The sequence below is a fragment of the Camelina sativa genome, chromosome 6 (assembly GCF_030686135.1).
Source record: "Camelina sativa cultivar CO46 ecotype springtype chromosome 6, ASM3068613v1".
Taxonomy (NCBI): domain Eukaryota; kingdom Viridiplantae; phylum Streptophyta; class Magnoliopsida; order Brassicales; family Brassicaceae; genus Camelina; species Camelina sativa.
Window position 1 is genome coordinate 20,560,275 of NC_141885.1, and position 21,629 is coordinate 20,581,903.

Below are 21,629 nucleotides of genomic sequence, written 5' to 3' on the forward strand. Positions count from 1 at the left end.
GTTTAAGCCGGATCACCAAACGGATCAAAGTTCCACCTAACTCTTTAAGTCTCTTGTCCTTGGAGCATTTACATTGGTAATCATTTTCTGCTGTGTCTTAACTATAAAAATAATATTTAATTTAATATTTAATTGCATTCATTAACTTTGTTGCCACGTGAGAGAAAGAGAGAGTTGGAGAAAGATAGACTAGTAGAAAAAAAAAGGACAAAACAAAAGTTGAAAATCAATAACACATTGCCACGTCAAGTGTCTCCCATGTTCTTTAAAATCTCTGCAAAGATACGTATTTACACTGTTGTGCCTTATTTTATTAGTTTTTAATCAAAGACCCTGTAAAAAAATGTGCAATGGACATGCCTTTTAGCTCCACAGAACCAAGTCAGTGCACAGTAATCAAACAAAGGGCATGAGAGAGAATATACAGTGTTAGATCTCTTTTTAGCTTTTTGAATTTCAAGCACAAAGCAAGTCAGTGCACACTAATCAACCAGTAGATTGTGAAGAACATTGAAAATTATGAAATACTTTAAATCAGATTTATACTGAAGCAAGAAAGTAAGTTGGACTTTAATTAAGAGAGATGACAACTGAGTATGAGGAGAGCTTGAGGAAATGAGAATACTTAAAGGTTAGTTATGTGGTCGTTTAAGTAGTTTACATGTTTGTTGATGCTTAATATAATCTAAAATTAGCTTGGATAAAATTATTTTTAACACTTTACAAGAAAATTCGAATTATGTCTTGTAAAAGTCGATAGAAACTAGAGAACCATTGAGGCACACTTGTGTCACTCACTCTATCTCTATCTCTATCTCTATCTCTCTATGGCACTATCTAGTGAAACACAAGAGACTTGTATCCACTATTTGATATATCAAGGTTAGCAATGAATTCTTTAGCTCAGTTGCTAACTTAGCACCCACTATTACATCACACAAAATAATTTTCTAGATCCGCCACTGGTCTCACGATAGTGTTTCGATGTGATACATAATGTGCTGCTGAATCACCTATTATCACATCGGGCTCTAGGTCTAATTGATAGAATGATGCTCCTGATTGAAGTTTGTAGCAAATCCCACCAAACATTGACACAACCGTGTGTGTACGACCACAACAGCAATAGAATGTCATAGCACGCCCTTCTGAATGCGCGGTTCTGGAACTGTAATCACGTGGAACGTAAATCAACCCTTCAGGCTCCTCTACCATCAGTGTTGAACCCCAATCTAAAAAACCATGTTCCATATAATTCTCAAGCAGCTCGTAATCCCAAACATCACTAACATCGCTACCATCGCTAACGTCCTCAGGCTCTGGAAGCTCCATGATCTCGTTAATCGCCGTGCTTATGGAGCGCATATGGCGCAGCGGATTGGACAGGTGGCGGCGTTTTTCCGGATCAATGGTTGCCAATCGAGGAGGCATATTGACCTAATTCGTCTTCTCCCTTTCTTTTCGTTTTTTTTTTTTTTTTTTTTTAATTCTTGAATAAAAACTGACTTTAAAATCTTGCTCGAGTACATTATTATACTAGGGAAAAAATTAGGGTATTTATTAAAATAGGCATTTTGTGGGTTGAATCTTTGAAAACAAGCTCTTCTTCCCGGACTTGCGTGTTTAGGCATTTTTGGGTTGGGTTAATGACGTTTTTGTCCCTGCTGAATTATGTGGAAATTTGGAGAAATTATCAAATTAAAACTCGGTAAGGAGACCACCAAACTTGTAAAAAAAAATCTATATATGGCTAGGATTAGAAGTTTGGTAAGTGAAATGAGTGGAGTAGATTATATTAACAAATTGAGACATGGAAAAGGTTTGTGTTATATATGTGTGTACAATTGAACATATGGATTTTTTATTTTATTTGTAAACGTGAGTTAGAAAAAGAGATATACAAGACAAGAAGAAGAGGTTGCTGAAACATAACTAAAAATTACTTACTAATAAAAGGAGGTCATTGAGGCTCCTAAGACCATCATTACTGGCAGTTCTTTTATCGATACTCTTATTAAAAAATAATAAAAAGAAGAGAGAGAAGAGGATAAAAGAGAGAAACGTTCCTTGGCAGAGTAATCTGAGAACCGATACTCTCAACAAACAAAACAGGTGTCATCTGTTTAGTGGAGCAGATTTAAAAGATAAATAAATAATAATAATTTGTAAAAAAGTTAATTTATTTTTATTTTTTGAGGAACGATTAGGGGGTTACTCGAGTAAAGATGCTCTAAAGCCATCCAAATCAGCCTAAAATTCTTCTTCCTCAGATTGCCGCGTGGCATTTATATCAACGTAGTAAAAAAAAATCATAAAAAGAAAATAGTGTATTTCGTTTACAATCTCTTCCTCTCATCCCTTGCAAAATCATCATATTTTGTGTCGTTCCAATCACCCAAATAAATGCAGTCCATATTGTAACCCCTCTTTCTATCTTTTTTTTTTTTTGTGCAAAACCCCTCTTTCTATCTTAATCGTTTCGTTTCTGCTCTATATATAAAGATGGCTGGAAAGAGGCATTTTCATCATATAGTGGTTGTAGAAACACTGATGGAGGTTATCAGCACGACGTGGTTTTGGATCTTATGGTCGGCCAATGGCCAGAAATCGTCTTTCAAACGGAACTAATTAGGTTCACTTTTTTAACTTTGGTTTTTGATTTCAACTTACGATTTGTTTGCTTAAGTTACCGCCTTTTTTTACTATAGTAGAGAGAGGGCTTTGATTGTCTCGGCATATACATGGTAAAGTACTGCAATTTGTTCAATGTCTTCGCTCTTCGTTTTCTATCATCATCCTTCTTAATTAATACTTTTCTATTTTAAAGAATTTTGACTAAGGGTTGTGCATTCTTATATTTACAGATTTACAGGTGAGAACTGCGTGATTGATCATGAGTCCAAATGAATTGGTATGCTTTCATGCAAATTACTTTGGCTTTAAGTTCTGTTCAATTTTTCTTGGTGTTCGAATCACAAGATGACCGAGGTATAAATTTTCATTATAATAATTGATGTTTTAGGTTTGGTCCCGTGGCTAATTATTGTATAATTGGTGACAGTTCAATCTTTTCTAATTTGTGTTGACCACGAATTAGTTCATCATATTGGCTCTAATTTAGAGGTACTTCCTTGTCAAGGAGACCTTGATGAGTGTGGAGTACCCGTGTCCTATATATGTATTCAGGGTTCATCATGTGTTTTATATTATGTTCATCAGGTACCTTGAAGGCGTGGAGCCAATATATAATTGGAAGATATCTCATACTCATTTACCCTGTAATAATTAGCCAGAGTGCGGTAATAGAGTCTACTTTCTTAAATTGCATGCCAAATATCCAAAATATACATCATAGGGTCATAGGATTGTTCATATGTTTTTTGAAGACCTAAGGAGCCTAGGCTACGTTATACCTTTGTCTGATCATAGTTCGATAGGTGTCTCAGTGTGATATATTTCTTTGATTAACACCTTTGATGCATTAAAAATGTTATATTTTCATCGTTTTGTATTTTGTCTCATGTTCACTATAATCATCTCTCATTTCCTCTTCTCATTTTCTACATATTAGTCCAAATATGTCTAGCATATATAAAAACTACACACCATCGTCATGGGTGAAGGCTAGACAGAGATATAAGAGGGATATATGAATAGTTGGTGATGAAGATGGTTATAGCAGAAGATGGAGCGGAAAAGAGGTCGATGAGCAATGTAGACAATTATGAAAGATTCTAGAGAAATAATAATTCAAAGAGAGCATTTGTAGGGTAAAGGTGAGGGCTGAAAAGTGGGAGAGGGTAAAAAAATGGAAGTTATCCATCACTCTCTATATGTTTCTTACTTTCTTTCAACTTCTACTTTGACTTCACTTCATTAATGTTTTCATGTTCATACCCATTAGGTTATTTTAGAAATAAGTTTGAAAATATGCCTTATATATTGCTTCTTTAAAAATAAATCTTTCACCATCGCGTGCATACATTCTAAACAAAACGGAGAAAAAGTTTCGAAGAAAATGTTAGACATCATATATATAAAGCCAATGGTAGAAAAATGTTTAAAGTGGTTAAAAACTTAATAGATTTATGCTGCTTAATAAAAGATTTAAGAAAAAAAAATTCAAATATGTATGGATATATAAACAATTTTGAAGAAATATTTCGATTTCTATATAATCACATAAGTTGACAAATTGTTAACGCAAGTTGATTTTTTTATAAAAAAAAATTATTATATAAAAAATTAAAAACATAAGAACATATTAAAATAACAACCCAAGGCCAACAATAAAATCAAACACGTAATGGAATACTCACTTCATCAGCCAAAGTGCCAAACAGTCAGATCATTAATCTGAACAGTCAAAGCGGGGACTCCGGAAGAAGCGACAAGGAGAATAAGAGAACAGCTTTGGATGAGTTGATGAAGGAGGAAGAGAAGAAGAAGGAGAGGATGAATCGTAAAGATTACTGGTTGTTCGAAAGGATCATTGTCAAGGTGATGAGTAAGGGATATTATAAGCATAAAGGTGTTGTGAAGAAAGTGATTGATAAGTATGCTGGGGAGATCGAAATGCTTGATTCTAAGCATGTGCGGATAGTTGAACAGGAGAAGCTATAGACGGTGCCTCGGTATCGAATGGGGCATACCGTGGTTCCAATGCAAGGTTGTTGGGTTTGGATACAGAAAAGTTTTGTGCTAAAGTGCAGATAGAGAGAGGTGTCTGTGATGGAAGAGTTATCGAGTCCATTATCTACGAGGACATATGCAAACTTGCTTAGTTAAAATCTTTAGACCATGTTAGTTGAACTTTTTTTTTTAAATCAGCAAGTGAACCATGATGTTTGAAGTATTCTCTGTTCTTCCATGTTTCCATTCTCTTCTTGTTCTCTGTTCTCTTCGTCTATGCCAAATGCATCATAATCCTTAACAAGTTATATTATGCACTATTATATGTTGCATCATCTTCAATATTATAACAAGTGAATGTGATAAAAAAAAACATTTTACTCAAATCATATAAAAGGTTTGACTTTCTTTTAGTACGATTTTACTAGTCTCTCTTTCTCTTTAAATTCCTAGTTTAAAGAGGTGTAAGCAATTCTCCATTGATGATCAACTGTTTAAAGAAATACATGTTTTGAAGACTGTTTTGCTTTTTTTTTTTGTCTGTTAAACTGATGACTATTTTGCTATGTAAGATTTAGTGCTCTTTTATGAAAAATTGTATCACTCTTATTCACCTTTCTTAACTAGCCAATCAAAATACAACAATATGACATGCTATATTATATTCAAAAAAAAATCAAAATTAAAATCAGAAAAACAAAACAAATTAAAATAAACAAAATCTGTATATTTTTGATTGAGAAAATACATGTCAGTTGGATTTATAAAATAAGATTTAGGATTTATATTTTACAATTAAATAATATTATATATCAGTTTGGGTTTATAAAAGAGGATTAAAGTTTACATTTTATAATTAAAAAATTATATGTAAGTTTGGGTTTATAAAAGAGTGATCAGGATTTATGGTTTAAATTTTACAATTAAAATTTGAGTTAAGAAAGAAAGATTAGGGTTTAGACTTTACAACTAAATGAAATTGTATTACGGTTTGGATTCACAAAAGAGTAGTTAGAATTTAGATTTTACAATTAGATGAAATTATAAGTCGTTTTGGGTTTATAAAGAAATATTATGATTTAAATTTTATAATGAATTTTTTTATATAAATAATGTTAATGTTTGTGATTTTAAAATTTAGATTTAAGATTTGTTTACTCATTAAATTATGTAGATTTATTTTAGTTGTTTACTTAGATAAGATCATGTAGATTTATTTTAGTTGTTTATTTAGATAAGATCAATTATTTTAGTTTATTTAATTAAATTATATGGTAAATTTTGATTAGCTAAATTAAGAATATTGAATAAGAGAGGGAATGAACCCAATAATGGTCTTTACATTCCATTATAGAGCAAATAAAGAACTTATCAATTATTAATTCAATTAATTCTAAAATGAAGACAAACAATTAGAAGAGATAATAAAATGAGAATCTGCCGACATAAATTAAAGAAAAAATCCACGTGGACTAATTTAGTTTATGTTAACAAATTCATATCTTGACAGCCCAAATTTTATGGAAAAGTCACTATTACAATCAAACCGCCAACGTGAAGAAGAGAACAATAAACTAAAAATTCAGATTGAGAGAGAGAGAGAGAGATCACATTCCTTCTTCAATCATCATCGGTCGTGATTTTCACAATGTCGAAGCAAACATACAAAGTATGTTTCTGTTTCCGTCGGAGGTATCGACACACCGTCTCGGTAGCACCGCCCGAGATCAAGACACTTTTCGAGCATTATTCCGACAAAGGTCTCATGACGACCGATCTCCTCCTTAGGTTCTTGATCGATGTTCAGAAACAAGACAAAGCGACGAGAGAAGAAGCTCAAGCGATCGTCAACGCCTCATCTTCTCTTCTTCATCGTAATGGTCTCCACCTTGATGCTTTCTTCAAATACCTTTTTGGTATTAACAACTCTCCTCTTGCTTCTCATGAGGTGATTCAAAATCAAGATTTAGATTGAAGATATTGATTGATTCTTGAATACTACTTTATGATGACTTTATTCTTTTTCTTTTGGGACAGGTGCATCAAGATATGGATGCTCCATTGTCACATTATTTTATATTTACAGGACATAATTCGTATTTAACTGGTAATCAACTGAGTAGTGATTGCAGTGAAGTGCCTATCATTGAAGCATTGAAAAAAGGTGTTAGAGTTATTGAATTGGATATTTGGCCTAACTCTGATGAAGATGGTATCGATGTTCTTCACGGAAGGTATATATATATATATTACTAATGTCTCTGTTTTGTTGAAGTATGGATTTTTTTTTGTTTTCTTCTTACTGAACCGTTTTAAATATTAGGACGCTTACATCACCTGTGGAGCTGATCAGATGTCTAAGAGCTATTAGAGAACATGCCTTTGATGTATCTGACTATCCAGTTGTTGTGACTCTTGAAGATCATCTTACTCCTAAACTCCAAGCTAAAGTTGCTGAGGTGTGTATAGCTTCTTTTGCATTCCTGTGAGAGATCTTTTGGGGGGGTTTTAGTAAATTTAGAGATGTTGTGTTTTTCTAGATGGTTACAGATGTATTTGGAGAAATGTTGTTTACTCCTCCTTCCGGGGAATGCTTAACGGAGTTCCCATCGCCCTCTTCTTTGAAAAACCGTATTATGATCTCAACTAAACCTCCTAAAGAGTATAAAGCAGCAAAAGGTGATGATGATGTGGTGAAAAAAGGTAGGAATATGGGTGATGATGAAGTTTGGGGAAAAGAAGTTCCAAGCTTTATTAGAAGGGACAGAAGTGGTGACAAGGTTTGTGTTAGAAGAAGAAACACATCATCTTCATTTAAATCTCAATGGTTTTGAATCATATGTACAAGTTTTGGTTTTTATCTTTTCTTCCTATTTTTGTAGAATGATACAAATGTAGATGATGATGATACTGATGATGATGAAGATGATGACGATGGTGATGAAAAGATTAAGAAGAATGCGCCACCGGAATACAAGCATTTGATTGCAATCCAGGCCGGGAAACCGAAAGGTGGAATAACTGAATGTTTGAAGGTGGATCCTGATCAAGTAAGACGGCTTAGCTTGAGTGAAGAACAACTTGAAAAGGCCTCAGAAAAATATGCTAAACAGATTGTGAGGTATTGTTCTCTCAAGTTCCTCTACTTATATACATCGAAAACAAGATCATTCCAATAAAGATTCAACTATATTTCCATAAGAAACTATTTTGATCATGGAGTAAATAATGTAGGTTTACTCAGAGGAATTTGCTTCGGGTTTATCCAAAAGGAACTAGAATTACTTCATCGAACTACAACCCTATGGTTGGTTGGAGCCATGGAGCTCAAATGGTGGCTTTCAATATGCAGGTTTCTTTTTAATATTCTTACATCTCCAAGTTCTCTGTTCCAGTTAATCATATGCCACAAGCTACATATAGGTGCAAAAGAATATTTGAATCTTGAAATGACTTTATCTTGTGAAGGGACTTGGAAGATCATTGTGGGTAATGCAAGGAATGTTTAGAGGCAATGGAGGATGTGGCTACATCAAGAAACCTGATATTTTGCTGAAACCGGATTCTGTCTTTGACCCGGAAGCTACATTACCAGTTAAAACAACACTAAGGGTCAGAGAACTAAATTATTCTCTGTTTTGGTCAGTTCCAGATGTTGAATTCCTAGTAAAAGTCCATGAGCTTATAGTGTTTTGGTTTGTTTATATATGTTTTAGGTAACTATATACATGGGAGAAGGATGGTACTATGATTTTCCTCACACACACTTCGATGGATATTCTCCACCTGACTTCTATACAAGGGTATTATAAAAATGCTGCAACCTTAAGGTTTTAGTAGTTTTGAGGCTGAAACGGATATATGAAGTTTCCAAATTTTATATCAGGTCGGAATCGCTGGAGTTCCGGGGGATACAGTAATGAAGAAGACAAAAACGTTAGAGGATGACTGGATACCAGCTTGGGACGAGGTTTTTGAGTTCCCATTAACAGTTCCAGAGCTTGCTCTTCTACGTATTGAGGTACATGAGTATGACATGTCTGAGAAAGACGATTTTGGAGGCCAAGCTTGCTTGCCGGTCTGGGAGCTGAGGCAAGGAATACGCTCCGTTCCGCTGCGTAACCAGGATGGTGTCAAGTGTAGATCCGTGAAGCTTCTTGTGCGGTTGGAGTTTGTGTGAGTATATTACAAGAAATGTTTTTTTTTTGTTTGGTTGAAGTACATACAAGTAAACCGAGTTTGTGATTTTGGTTTATGGGTTTGGTTATAGTGTGAATGTTCTTTATTGGTTTGGTATAAGGATTTGTAATTTTGTGCTGTGTCTGTGAGTTGAAAGCAACGTACAATTTTATATGCTACTATTTTTATAAAGTTTGTAATTTGCGCATACATTACTTGAAATGAAGTAATTCAAAACTTGTAAAATCGTTGTATTTCTTTAGTTATGTGATTTTGCAACTTACTAACAAAAGTTTTAATTGATCATTAACTACTATGTAATGATTTTACTACATTTTGGATTAGATCTAGCATGATAGCAAATGCATAAATGGATGCTCCATATGATATTTCATCCTAATTAAACACATAAATAGGATAAAAGAAGAAATATAGGAAAAGTCGTTAAGAGTTGGAAAAAAATTATAAATGAAACAAAAAGTCATTTATTTGTTGGCCGTCCTCACCGCCATGATTTCCCCACAACCGTGCGATGCCGCCATATTTTTGGTTTAATTAAAACTATTCATGTACGTCTTTCTTCTTGTCATAGTTATCGTCATCTATGCAATTTAATTTTCGCGTGGAAGAACTTTTATCAGTTGAAGTGTGTATATATTTAAGTTCCGAGGCCCATCGCACGTTGATCATAATTCAATACAGTATTAAAACTTAGAAGCACCGCTCAAGTTAAATGAATGGAAAGTTAAAATTAGCTGTCACCGCATGTATAACGAGTTAACGTCAAAAAAAAAAACGACATTACCACTAAATACTAACACTGATTCTATTTCATTGTTGGGACCTATGTACATATTCATGTTAAATGCTTTGCGGATACATGAAGAAAACCACTAACATTCTGTAATTATTGTCTTAATCAAACATTTTATTTTTCTGATCAAAGATCAAAAAAATCTATTGTAATGAATAGTAAGAGTGATAGATAAGGTTTTAGAAATTTCTTGATAATTAGGAAAATGCTAAAAAGACAGAAAGTATTGACCGGGATCGGTAATAAATTGAAATCTTCAAAGTCAAACAGACTCGGAGGATTGGTTTGTTGGCATGCCATGATGACATGTCAACATATGAGAACTTTACAAGTGTAATAACTAGACCCCACCTATTTTTTCTCTATACACTCAACTTTTAAAGCTTTTTATGGTTTTTGGAATTTCCAAGATACAACACAACCCACATGGACGGCAGTTTGATCCACGCCAAAGCTATGGAGTAGTAATGTATACTATTCCCTAACCAGCGGCATCCATAAATAAAATTAACAATACGTTTTGACCAAAATGAACGACATCATAATTCTTATCTACCTTCATACATAGAAAACAATAAATTAATGATTTCCAACTTTTAATCATTCGCTCTCGTCTCCGCTGTCCAAATGATACATTTCCCCAACCAAAAGGGGTTAGACCATCAATATTGTTGAATATTCCAATTTTCCTACGCTAACACTATTTACAGACGAAAAACAAAAGAAAAGTCATCCAAAAAAATCAGAAATTTTTTAAGAGAAACAATGAAATCCTCAAAATAATTTTCCTATGTAAAAAAAAATCAAAGAAACGAGAGTCAAATATTTTGATTTTGAATCTCTCAATCAGAGACAATAGAGCAAATACCACTACTAGAGATACTCCCATGACTATCCCCACACAAATCCAACGCTCTCTCCAAGTTCCCAACTATATCCGTCATCGTCGGTCTATTTATCCCTTCCGCATTCACACAATGCATAGCCGTATAAGCCACCAGCTCCACCGCATCTCCTTCCCCTAGCCCCGGTGATCCAACTCTCGGATCCAATATCCTCCCAAGCTCATCCGTTGTAATCGCTGGAACCGAGTAATCCACCAAATGCACCGGGGCTGCTTCAACACTCCCTTCCTCCAAATCACCACCGTTCTTAAATATCGCTCTTTTGCCTGTCAGCAATTCTAACAACACCACGCCGAGTCCATACACGTCACTCTTGTCGGTTAAAACATTGAGACTGTAGTACTCTGGATCAATGTATCCGACCGTTCCCGCGGCTTTCATTGGACGTTGTTGATGATGATGATGATGGTTATGATCTTTCCCTAACTCTGGACCCATTAATGATAGCCCGAAATCCGAAACTCTAGCGACCCAATTCGAGTCTAGCAAGATGTTAGACGACTTAATATCTCTATGAATGATAGGTGGCACCGCGTAATTGTGTAGATACTCGATTCCTCTAGCCGCGTCTAACGCGATTTTGATCCGCATTTTCCAAGAATTGATCAAACTGCTGTGTTTCTCCACGTTGTTCTTGTCGTGTAGATGATCGTAAAGCGCACCGTTCTTCATGTAATCGTAAACAAGAAGCCTCTCTTCTTTTTCCTCGCAGTAACCAACTAGCCTCACCAAATGCTTATGGTGAAGCCTCGATAGAAACGCGATCTCCGAGTCAAACGCGGTTTCTTTCTCTTGAAGCTTCTTCATTTTCGCGTTCACTTCGCCGCGTTTGATCGCGACTTCTCTCCCGTCGCTGAGTTTACCTCTGTAAACAACGCCGAAGCTCCCCGAACCGATTTTGTTCTCTAGAGAGAAGTTTCCTGTGGCTGAAGCTAGCTCGGAGAAGGTAAACTCTTCAGCTTTATCTGGGTGTTTCATCGACGACGTTCCACTTCTCTGTCTCCTCATAGATAGCATCCTTGACCCTTGACGTCTTATGGTTAAAGACCGGCTATTGGAACTGTTAGACCGGCTATTAGAACCGCCGCGAGTTATAGTAGGTTGAACAGAGTTATGAACTTTCTTCTTCCCCAAGCAAGCTCCAGTCCATAAACAGTAAACCACACTACATATCCCTGCGAATGTTCCAACTGATCCAACGATCGCAAACGCTAACAACCCTCTGGTTAAAGCTTTCGACGGAGGAGACGAAGCTGACGGTAGTGATGACGGTGGAAGAGGAAACTGACTCGGAGGACTCGCTGGGAACTGAACCGGACATGATTTACAGATGGAACCAGAACCGGAACAGAGCTTATCAGATTGTGGATAGATACCACAAGAGCAAAGAGATGATGATGCAACGCAAGGACCTGGTAAGACTTCTGGGAAAGGGAGGAAGATTCTTGAGAAATTTGTAGGGTTCCAACACATGATTGAGAGGTTACTTGATACTAACCCGCAGATTAGACCCGGACCCGAAGATATCGACTCGAACGAGATCGAGTCTGTTACATTGTTGAACCTCTCTGCTCCTCCTCCCCAGCAAACCACTGAGTTGTTCGAGCTTCTCGTCGCGCAGGTGAAGTTTGATCCGAGTGAGAGAGATGAGTAACGGTTAGGTTGGTTCGATGTAACAACGTTGAGCTGACCAGATTCGTTGTTTCCGATGCAAATCAAACTCCCGGTAGTGTTGAACCCACACGCGTGTGATTCACCTGCGGATATGGTCATCATCGTCGTGTTTCCGAATCCGGTTTGGATCCGACCCGATTTGGTCGAATCGGATCCCCAGCAAAGGATCCGGTTGTTTGGAATCGAAACGCCGCAGGAGAAACCAACGCCGGATGAAATTGACCGGAACTTCTCGTTCGTCGGAGGTTTCGATTGGTCGGAGTCTCTCCAGCATTTTACGGAACCTGTGCCGTTGACGGTGGCGCAGATTTGTTTATCCCCGACGGAGAGACTCTGGAGCAAAACGGTGTCGTTAAGGTAGATTCTTTTGGGATCGAGAGTGTAGCTTCCTATGTTGTCCCAACAGAGAAGGCTGTAACCACCGGAGCGTATACCGCAGAGGAGATTATCACCGGCGGCGATCGAGGAGAATGATACGCCGGGGTTTAGAGTGACGTTTGTACGACGGCGCGTGTCGTAACAGAGTATACGCTGCGCGGGTTGGCCGGAGATTAAAGCGCAGACGGTGTCGGAGCCGTAAACGACAGCGTATGTTGAGCCTGAACCTAAGGAGGTGACGACGGGAGATAAGAGGAGGAAGATAACGGCGACGGTGACGGTGACGGAAAACGTCACGGTTGAGTTGATGAACCTCTTCATCTACAGAGGTTGAATTTGACTGTTGTCTTCGTCGTCGTCGTCGATACTGAATTGGATTGGTTCATTTTTTCAGAACTCTCTCAACAAAAGACTCTGTAATTAGAGCAGAGAGAAGAAGGAAGAAGGAAGAAGAAGACGTTTTTGAGATTTATTAGGGGAGAGACAAAACAGTAAATTACAAAAAAATTAGTGAGAGAGATTAGGCTTAAGAAGATGCGTTTTTAAATATATATATATGTTCGAGTGTCCACGTTTCTTTTTTCTTTGTCTTTCTTTTGATTTTTTTTTTTTAATTTATTACATGACATTAAATGTTTTGTAAAACATACATACAAGAAGTAATTATTAGATTTGTTTTTTTTAAAAAGGAAAATTCATTAGTATCTCTATGAATGAAAATGGAAAACAAAAGAGTGTAATTTGTCATTTAATTAAGATATGTTTTAAAATTAGAAAATCTTTACTGTTATACCTTTTAAAGATTCTCAAAAGAAATTTCGAATTGAATTATTTGGACCGTTTCAATATTTAAATATACCACAACTACTGCGATGTGTATGTATGTGTGTGTAGTATATTATAATATATGGGAGATTTAATATTAGTCATGCAACAACCGCTCGTATGATGCAAAAGTAGTGTGAATATAATATAAAGAAAATTAAATCTTTTGGCCATATATAACAATTCAAATTATACTATGAGGTCTATGTTTCCAAAATTGTTTTTTTTTTTCTGTTTTGTGAAGTTATTAAACTGTGTGAATTTCTGATTTGTTGAACTTTCCAATTTTTATGTTTGACTAAGTATGCAATATCTAAGGGTAAAGAGTTCAATGTTTTTCTATATAAACTTTTTTTTTTCACCTAGACCTTCCTCATTCAAAAACTATCCTTAATTTTGTTGAAATACAATTTAGACTAAGTAAATGTGTCGTCCACCCATCGTCATCGAACGAAGAATCATATTATAGTAATATTAGTTTTTTTGTTAATATAGTCTTATGAAAGTTAGGTAGATCATAAATGAAAAAAAAAATCTACAACAATAAAACCAAAAATTACCTTTGCACAATACTAGGTTCATCCATCAAAACTTACGCTATAATCTTGAAAACTGAAACTACTATAGATCTTTAGTTAATATTTTTTCGTTTTTGTCAGTGAATTTAATTAAATATTTCTACAATAAGTTTTTCAACCTCACCATTCATATTCTTTTGGATATATATATATACACGCTTATTTTGTTAATTATATTCAGCAAACTATTTTGTTATTTTTAGATTACATCTTATTAAAAGTGGAAACTAACTGCAGTTCAGATAATTTTTTATGATTATACTGTACTGTGTATAATGTATATTAATGATAACTGATGCATATCATTTGTATGATAAACGTGTAAGAATTCTAGTAATAGCAACAAGATTTGTTATATTTTTTTGAGAAATTGATGAAAAGAATGATTCATGGATTCTAAACGCGCATGCATGATGCATGTACTTTCGTAGGGAGTTCTTCTGGTTTTGTAATAAAGAGAAGTGAGAAAATTGATTTGACGAAAAGTCCCAAAAAGAAAAAGAGAGGAAATTAATGATAAACTGAAAACGACAGCAAAATTATAAAGCTAATAAAAAACTTATTCAACATATATATGGCTTGCTGCCCATGTTTGACCAAAGAACTTGAGTGGTTCATTTGCTTCAATATTGCCATTAACCGGTTCAATATAATTTAGTTACATTCCTAGTATAGTAGTATTCATAAATATATGAAAGAAAATGAAGTCAAAGCTGAGACCAGAATTAGATGGACGACAGACTTGGGAGAAACCTTCTCTAAATCTCTCTTACGCCACACATTTTTCTCACCTCTTTTTCCCTTCAAATACGTACACTCTCGTAACAATAAGTTTTGACTTGTATCCCATTTCATTTTCACCTGCTCTTTTTTTTTTATATAGTATATTTATGCATCTCCTTTGTTTTGATGTTTATTTTTTATTCAAGAGACTCAGGTTCTCGCGTTATCAATATATTGAAAACCAGGAGTAAAGATATCTACGGACTGACTACACAGTACACACGTACTTGCATGAACTTCACGTGTCTTTTGTTTATTGTTGTTATTTGCAAATAATTACTGTTTCTATTTGATTTAACAATGGCAATAATATGATACAAGTTGAACTTTATAAATGGTGTTAGTGGATTGATTGCTCGGTCAACTATATAATAAAATTCAGTGTTCTAATTATCGAATCGAATCTAACAATCTGAGGACTAATTGACTAAGTCTAGACATATGTAATGCGTCAATAAGGGTTTTTTTACGGTCTATTTTTAAGCTTTTTTTTTTCTTTTAAGATTCTAAGACTTCAAGATATCAATGGAAGGAAGACTTCTTGGTCCAACTCTTAGACCACATACTGTATGTGGTAAAACATCATGAAATCAATAAAGGAAAACAAAAACATTTTGGTGTCATGAAGATCTCGAACCAAAACTTATATCAATCTTTAAATTTCTAGTAATCAACCTAGATTGAAATCATAGTCGGACAACGCATATTATGTTTCTCCAACTCCATAGTAAAAAATTTAACTTCTAAACCACCATAAATTTGTTATTTATTAGTAATTTTATTCAGTGTTCGATTTATATGATCTATTGTAATTAAGTATTTCATAATTTTGTTATTTTTTTTTGTCAAAACTTGTAAGGGATAATAATAAATAAATGAATTGACTTTGAATTTATTAACACATTTGCAAAACTAGAAAACCAGTAATATATATAGTATATATATTTAAGATGCCTTGAACACAGAACACCCCATGGGTGATTCACATAGGCTGCAGTTTTCATATACTTATCTAAATATAATTAAGAATTCGTTGCAATAGGTTAATCCTAAAAAAGCAACATATGCGACAAATAATGTCAAACCGTACAACAATATATATATATATATATATATATATATTGTAGTTAAGGAACTAAAATGTCAAACTGTTTATATTGTTTTTCACATGACAATAATCAAACACGTCCCATTTACTAAAAGCAAATTTATCTAATTAATTTCGTACTATTCAAACAGTGAGTTCTGCATTGTTATTTTCTAAAGTAACTATATTGCATGCAAGACTAGTTCTAAAATCTTGAGTAGGCGTACGAGATTAATTCGACCGTAAACTAAAACTCACCTCAAAATTCTTATTTTCTGAGGCATATATATATCATATCAACTTCATATTCAACGAAAACAGTGTATCTCTCAATGTATTTTACGAATTCCTATCACGCGTCTTTGTTCTTGATATTGGTTTCCAGCTGAAGTTGGAAGAATAAGTATAAAACAAACAAAAAAAAGTAAACTAGCAAATAAAACGAGCCCAAAAAAGTAAAATTTTGTGGGAGTAGTTAAACTTAATTTAGATGTGCGAAAAGAGAAAGCCTTAGAAGTCTAAGCACAGCTCACAACGACCCACTTATTAACAACAAACATGAGAAGGGCCGACCATAAAAAATTAAAGATTAGTTGCGAAAAAATACAATTAATTATAAGAATTAGGAACAGGACAGGTCTTGTTATGTAACCCTCACGAACTCTTTTGACCTGTAATAATGTATTAAATGAAACTTTTAAATGGGTATTGTTTAGAGAAGGAGATTGTAATAATGAATGTATGCTAGCTATAATTAGGAACATTTGCCTCAAATACTTTTTGATAGATCCGGACTTAACTTTCAACTCAATTCAGGATTTCAATCTATAACAAATACTTTTTGCTGGATCCTATTAAAAAGAATACTAGTGTTGTCTCATCATTTATACGAATCATATTATATACTCTTATGTATTATAAAGAATTATTTTTTAGGATTTTTTTGTATCACAAAAATTATTTTTTTGTAAATTTTTTATCAATTAATCTAGAAAATTGCAAATTTTAAAAATTAATAATGAAGAATTTCATAAATTTGATGAATTACTATTGGTTAATAATTATTAAAAATATGTTATTTTAAATAAATAATGCATTTATAGCTAACCATTACTATGTTTTTCTTAATCTATGTAAAAGTGTTAGAAAAAGAAGGGAGTAGTATTCAAGGTATTTTAAATACAATTCATATCAATAAAAAAATAGACAAGAATTTATCAATGTGAAAATTTAGTACAAATCTCATTTCACTAATTTTGTATGAATTGAATGATAATTGACGTCAATGTGAGATACAACAAATATGAATTTGTGAAACTTTAAGACGACTGCAAATCTCTACAAAACTCTCTCTTCTACTCACCATCGATGGCGAACATTAGTATAGAAGTGGCGCAAGCGGTAGATGCGTTCTTTATCTTAAAGTGGTGGGATATTGAAAAGTGTTTGATTCCTCCCGGCTCCAATTCTAGGGATATAGGACGAGCTATTAAAGCTTTTATGGAATCCAAAAGTTTGTTGGATCCGATGGTACTGAATGTCGTGGCTGGAGCGAAAGACACTATCCCTGAAACAAATACTTTTTACTGGATCTTATTAAAAAGAAATACTAGTATTTTCTCATCATTTATACGAATCATATTTTATACTCTTCTTTATTATAAAAAATGATTTTTAGGATTTTTTTTGAATCACAAAGATTGATTCTCTGTAAATTTTTATTAATTAATTTAGGAAATTGCAAATTTTAAAAATTAATAATGAAAAATTTCATAGATAAATTACTATTGGTTAATAATTATTAAAATATATTATTATAAATAAATAATGCATTTATAGCTAACTATTTGATTGCAATATGATTCATAAATTGATATTACATTTGATTAATTTCCAAAACATCTTACAAAAGAGAATAGAGGATATATTTATTTATAGTTATTATAAATAAATAATGCATTTATACAAAAGAGAATAGAGAACAAATTCAATTTTAACGATTGCAATATCATAATCATCTCTACCGTCAACTTCAAATGAAAAATGAAGTTCTAATATATTATTTCTTTTAAATTAACAAACAAATAAATATTTATTGAAAAGGAATTATTACTTACTTTATGACTTTGTAACTTTGTAGAGAGAAAAACCCAAGTACGGAATAATTGAATTGGCATTAAAATTTCTTATGTTGCAGCAAGTGGCATAAGAATCAACAGATATCAAATCCAGCCTTAATCTGCGCATGTTACGTTTGAGAGAAAAAAATGCATTGATAATATTTCTTACGGAGATAACAGTTTTCCATTTCCCAAAATCTCTATCATAAAAATAGTGTATTTAAATTCCTATCATAAAAAAAAAGTAGCATATTTAAATTTACTAATCTAAAAGCAACGAAAATATATAAAAGTGTAAAAACTAAATACAGATACCTGAAAAAAACAAATACATTTTTTTGTTGGATCCTATTAAAAAAGAATACTAGTGTTTTTTTCATCATTTATAAGAATCATATTATATACTATGCACTCCTCTTAGATTGGGGATGTAATATTTTTCATTCTAAAGTATATTGTAAACTGAATCGTGGTGGTCCGTATGATGCGGATAGTGAATAGGTCTCATGTCATGTTATCATCATGCATAGCAAATTCTTGTTTATTTTTCATACTACACCCAATTTCTATTTCGGTTTAGTCCGTATGTCGGTAAATCCAAACAGAACCATCCCAAAGAAAAAAAATGCTTGATCATTAACAAAATTACAAAGAAATCTACAGAATCACTTGAAATCAAGAATGTGTAAAAGAGTTTAATCTTGTAAAAGGAATCTACCATATAGATTATAGACAATACGAATGGTAGTTTATGTGCCTTCCTTCTTCTCCTGTGGCTTCCATTGCTGAAACTACTGTACCAAACAAGTCTTTTGCCTTCTTTTTTGTGTGTGTGGACCACAGACTTCTGATATTTCGGTTTTCACCATTACTCTCCGCTTATCTGGTTAAGGATTCCAGCACGAAGGTGGTATTCCTTGCTTCTCAAACCATTCAGGCATGCGGAAGCGATCATAAAGTGTCGGCCGTACGTCGTCTTCCTCTGAAAGTTGTTTCAGAAGCGGTAAAATAACATCCAAGAGCTGCAAGTTTTATAATCCGATTAGTGTCCAAGATTCACAATAGTCTAAAAGGGTTCAAAATGTATGAGAGGATTAATGATTAATAGAGACCTGAGTGTCATTTGGCTGCCCGGCGGAAAATGCAATACATGGAATCCCATTTGATGGTTGCAATAAAAAGCTGAAAGGATTGTTGTCAACAATTACTGTCCTACACATATTCTTTGATGTGCTTAACAGATCCTTCACATGATCTCTGTATTGCCTGTTTAGGAATTGCACACAATGAATAAAAAATCTCAGTAACCTTACCACAAACTTGTTTCTTGAAAGATAAAACATAGCAACCTAATTCAGGATAACTTACGTGCTGACTGTTGAAGGTCGATAAAGTCGGTTGCTGAGTACTTTCCTGGTATCTATCCTATCCACAAGCGGTCTCGCATATCCTGCGGACATGAAGCATGAATTTTCAACTGTTAGGATTATGAGTTTGAGCATTAACTTGAGGACATAACATAATAACTCTGAGAAGTAAATCAAAAGACCTTCAAGACCAGCTGTAAACAAAACAAGATCTGCAAACTCGCTGAGTTTCTCTAAAAACTCATGCAGTCCAGGACGCTCAAACACCGTGACATAATTGATCTTAGGTTTCCCATCACATTCCTTCATAAATAAGAGTGACTTGTGTGATAATATAGAAGAAAAAAAAGACATGAAAATTAACTAGAGAAGAATAGGTTATGAAAGAAACCTTGTCTGTGGATAAGCACTCCAGCTCAAACCACTTTAATCCGGCTTCAATTGCTTGATTGCGTAAAGCAGCAGGCAGACTCGACGTCTCATATGCACACACTAAAGTCTCATCCAAGTCTAGAACTACCTGCAAAGACATCTTCCGTTCTCAGACTACTCTTAAACCTACCAAATACCAAATTAGACTATTCTAATTTCTAACTGGCTCCAGACAAAAAGACCATAAATCTGCAGGATACTGCTGCTGACACTCAGTGAGGTAAGTGAGAACTAAAATTAGTTTGCCACTAACTAACTAAGTAAGCAATATAAGGCTCGTTGATACATTAAAATAAGACTTCCAATACTCAATAAATCAATGAGCTAAATGATGAATAAGGAAGATACACGATATTCAAAAGGCTACAAAATGAGGAATACTCTGTCCTAAACCCATATACTCATCAACAAAAGTAGCTCCATCAATCTGTGAGCTTAATACCAGAAGAAACTACATCAAGTCTACTTTCCTATTGATTCCATTGATCAAAGCAAAAAGGTAGATGTTAAAACAAAACTAGTTCAGAATTGTATGCTTGAGCAGTAGTAGTAGTAGACAGCTACTACAGATTGGTAATCTCTGTGTAGAAGACTCGTTTATGCTTAAAAGCAAACAAATTTGCATCTAATTAAGAACAATGAAGTAAACCTAGTATGCTAATCCAAGACTGAAGGCTCGTTCCTCCCTAACTAGAGAGTTCACAGATTCTAAATTTCCAAGCAGCAACAGGAAAAGTCAAAATCCAAAAAAAGACTTTGACCAATTCAATTCAAAGAAAGAGATACCTTAAGTCTCTGAAGTTCACCATCGCTGGAGGCGATATCGACGGTGGTGGGAGATTCATCAGCCCTATCGAGCAACTCAATAGACGGCAAGGGTTTGAAACCATCAGCGGTGGCTTTAGCAGAAGACGAAGAAGAAGAAGAGAGGAGAGGATGATAGCCAACGGCACGAAGGATCTGAAGAAAGATCTGATAGAAGAAAGCGAGCCAGTCCACCAAAGTCTTCCACACTTGAAACGAACGAGGCGAGTAAACTACATCGGAGGCCTGAGTCAACTCAGCCATGAGAGTTGAAAGGGGCTCTCTCTGGGTTCGACGTTGGGTGAGATGAGAATCTGACGAAGAGAAAGAGACTTGAAAGAAGAAACGAAGCAATCAAAGGGTTTTTTAAAAAAAAAAAAAAAAAAAAAAAAATCAAAAATTGGAAATGAATCAATTTATTTAAGGAAGGATAGGTTTGTGTATGTGAAGAAGAAGCCTATGGCGATTTGAGAGAGAGACATTGAATTTGATCCCACGCGCCCCCCCCCCCCTCCCCCCCTTCCCACTTGTTTTATTTAATACTACTATATTAATAATAAGGGTAATTGACTGTTATTAAAATAAGGTTTGAGGAATAAAAACTTCTGTTTTCGGTAAAGCAAGATATTGAATTATTAAATTAATGTTCAAAGGCTGCCAACTAGGATGATGCCAAAATCAATTTGTATGGCTTTATGGATTTTTCTATTTATTTATTCAATAAATTATGGTATGAGTTTTTTTGAGTGTTTGAGGGGATGACTTGTATAGGCCAAATCTGGCTGAGAACGTTTAGAGTGACCAAATTTTATAGCAAAGTCGTTGACATCTTTTATTAGGTAAACTAGTTTTATTAATTTTTGTTTCATTTTGTTTATGAATTTGAATCATCCATCAATATATACAAATGATGACCAACTTAATCTACTACATATGTTATGCAATCATTCATCTCTCTGTGTTAAGTATTATTTTTATTAGAGTTCTCGGTATAATAAAACTATAACTTTGTTATATAACTAGATTTTAACCCGTGGGACATATTTTTTAA

General features: G+C 34.2%; 3 protein-coding genes across 3 annotated transcripts; 1 reads left to right on the forward strand and 2 right to left on the reverse strand.

The window, feature by feature from the left end:
- The first annotated feature begins 6,137 nt into the window (after positions 1-6,137).
- On the forward strand, positions 6,138-9,057 carry LOC104791884 (phosphoinositide phospholipase C 7-like). Its single transcript, XM_010517883.3, has 9 exons — positions 6,138-6,580; positions 6,670-6,866; positions 6,956-7,091; positions 7,173-7,412; positions 7,515-7,753; positions 7,867-7,984; positions 8,101-8,244; positions 8,349-8,435; positions 8,519-9,057. The coding sequence occupies exons 1-9, from the start codon at positions 6,281-6,283 to the stop codon at positions 8,810-8,812; spliced, it is 1,755 nt and encodes a 584-aa protein (XP_010516185.2). The 5' UTR covers positions 6,138-6,280; the 3' UTR covers positions 8,813-9,057.
- A 1,151-nt stretch (positions 9,058-10,208) lies between these two features.
- On the reverse strand, positions 10,209-13,153 carry LOC104791885 (putative serine/threonine-protein kinase-like protein CCR3). Its single transcript, XM_010517886.3, has one exon. It carries the CDS (start codon positions 12,901-12,903, stop codon positions 10,468-10,470), a length of 2,436 nt encoding a protein of 811 aa, XP_010516188.2. The 5' UTR covers positions 12,904-13,153; the 3' UTR covers positions 10,209-10,467.
- Positions 13,154-18,590: 5,437 nt separating this feature from the next.
- Positions 18,591-21,263, reverse strand: LOC104791886 (uncharacterized). The gene is made up of 6 exons (XM_010517887.3): positions 20,561-21,263; positions 19,734-19,862; positions 19,525-19,645; positions 19,344-19,425; positions 19,088-19,241; positions 18,591-18,997 (listed from the first exon to the last, which is right to left on the reverse strand). The coding sequence occupies exons 1-6, from the start codon at positions 20,840-20,842 to the stop codon at positions 18,863-18,865; spliced, it is 903 nt and encodes a 300-aa protein (XP_010516189.1). The 5' UTR covers positions 20,843-21,263; the 3' UTR covers positions 18,591-18,862.
- Between the last annotated feature and the right edge of the window lie 366 nt (positions 21,264-21,629).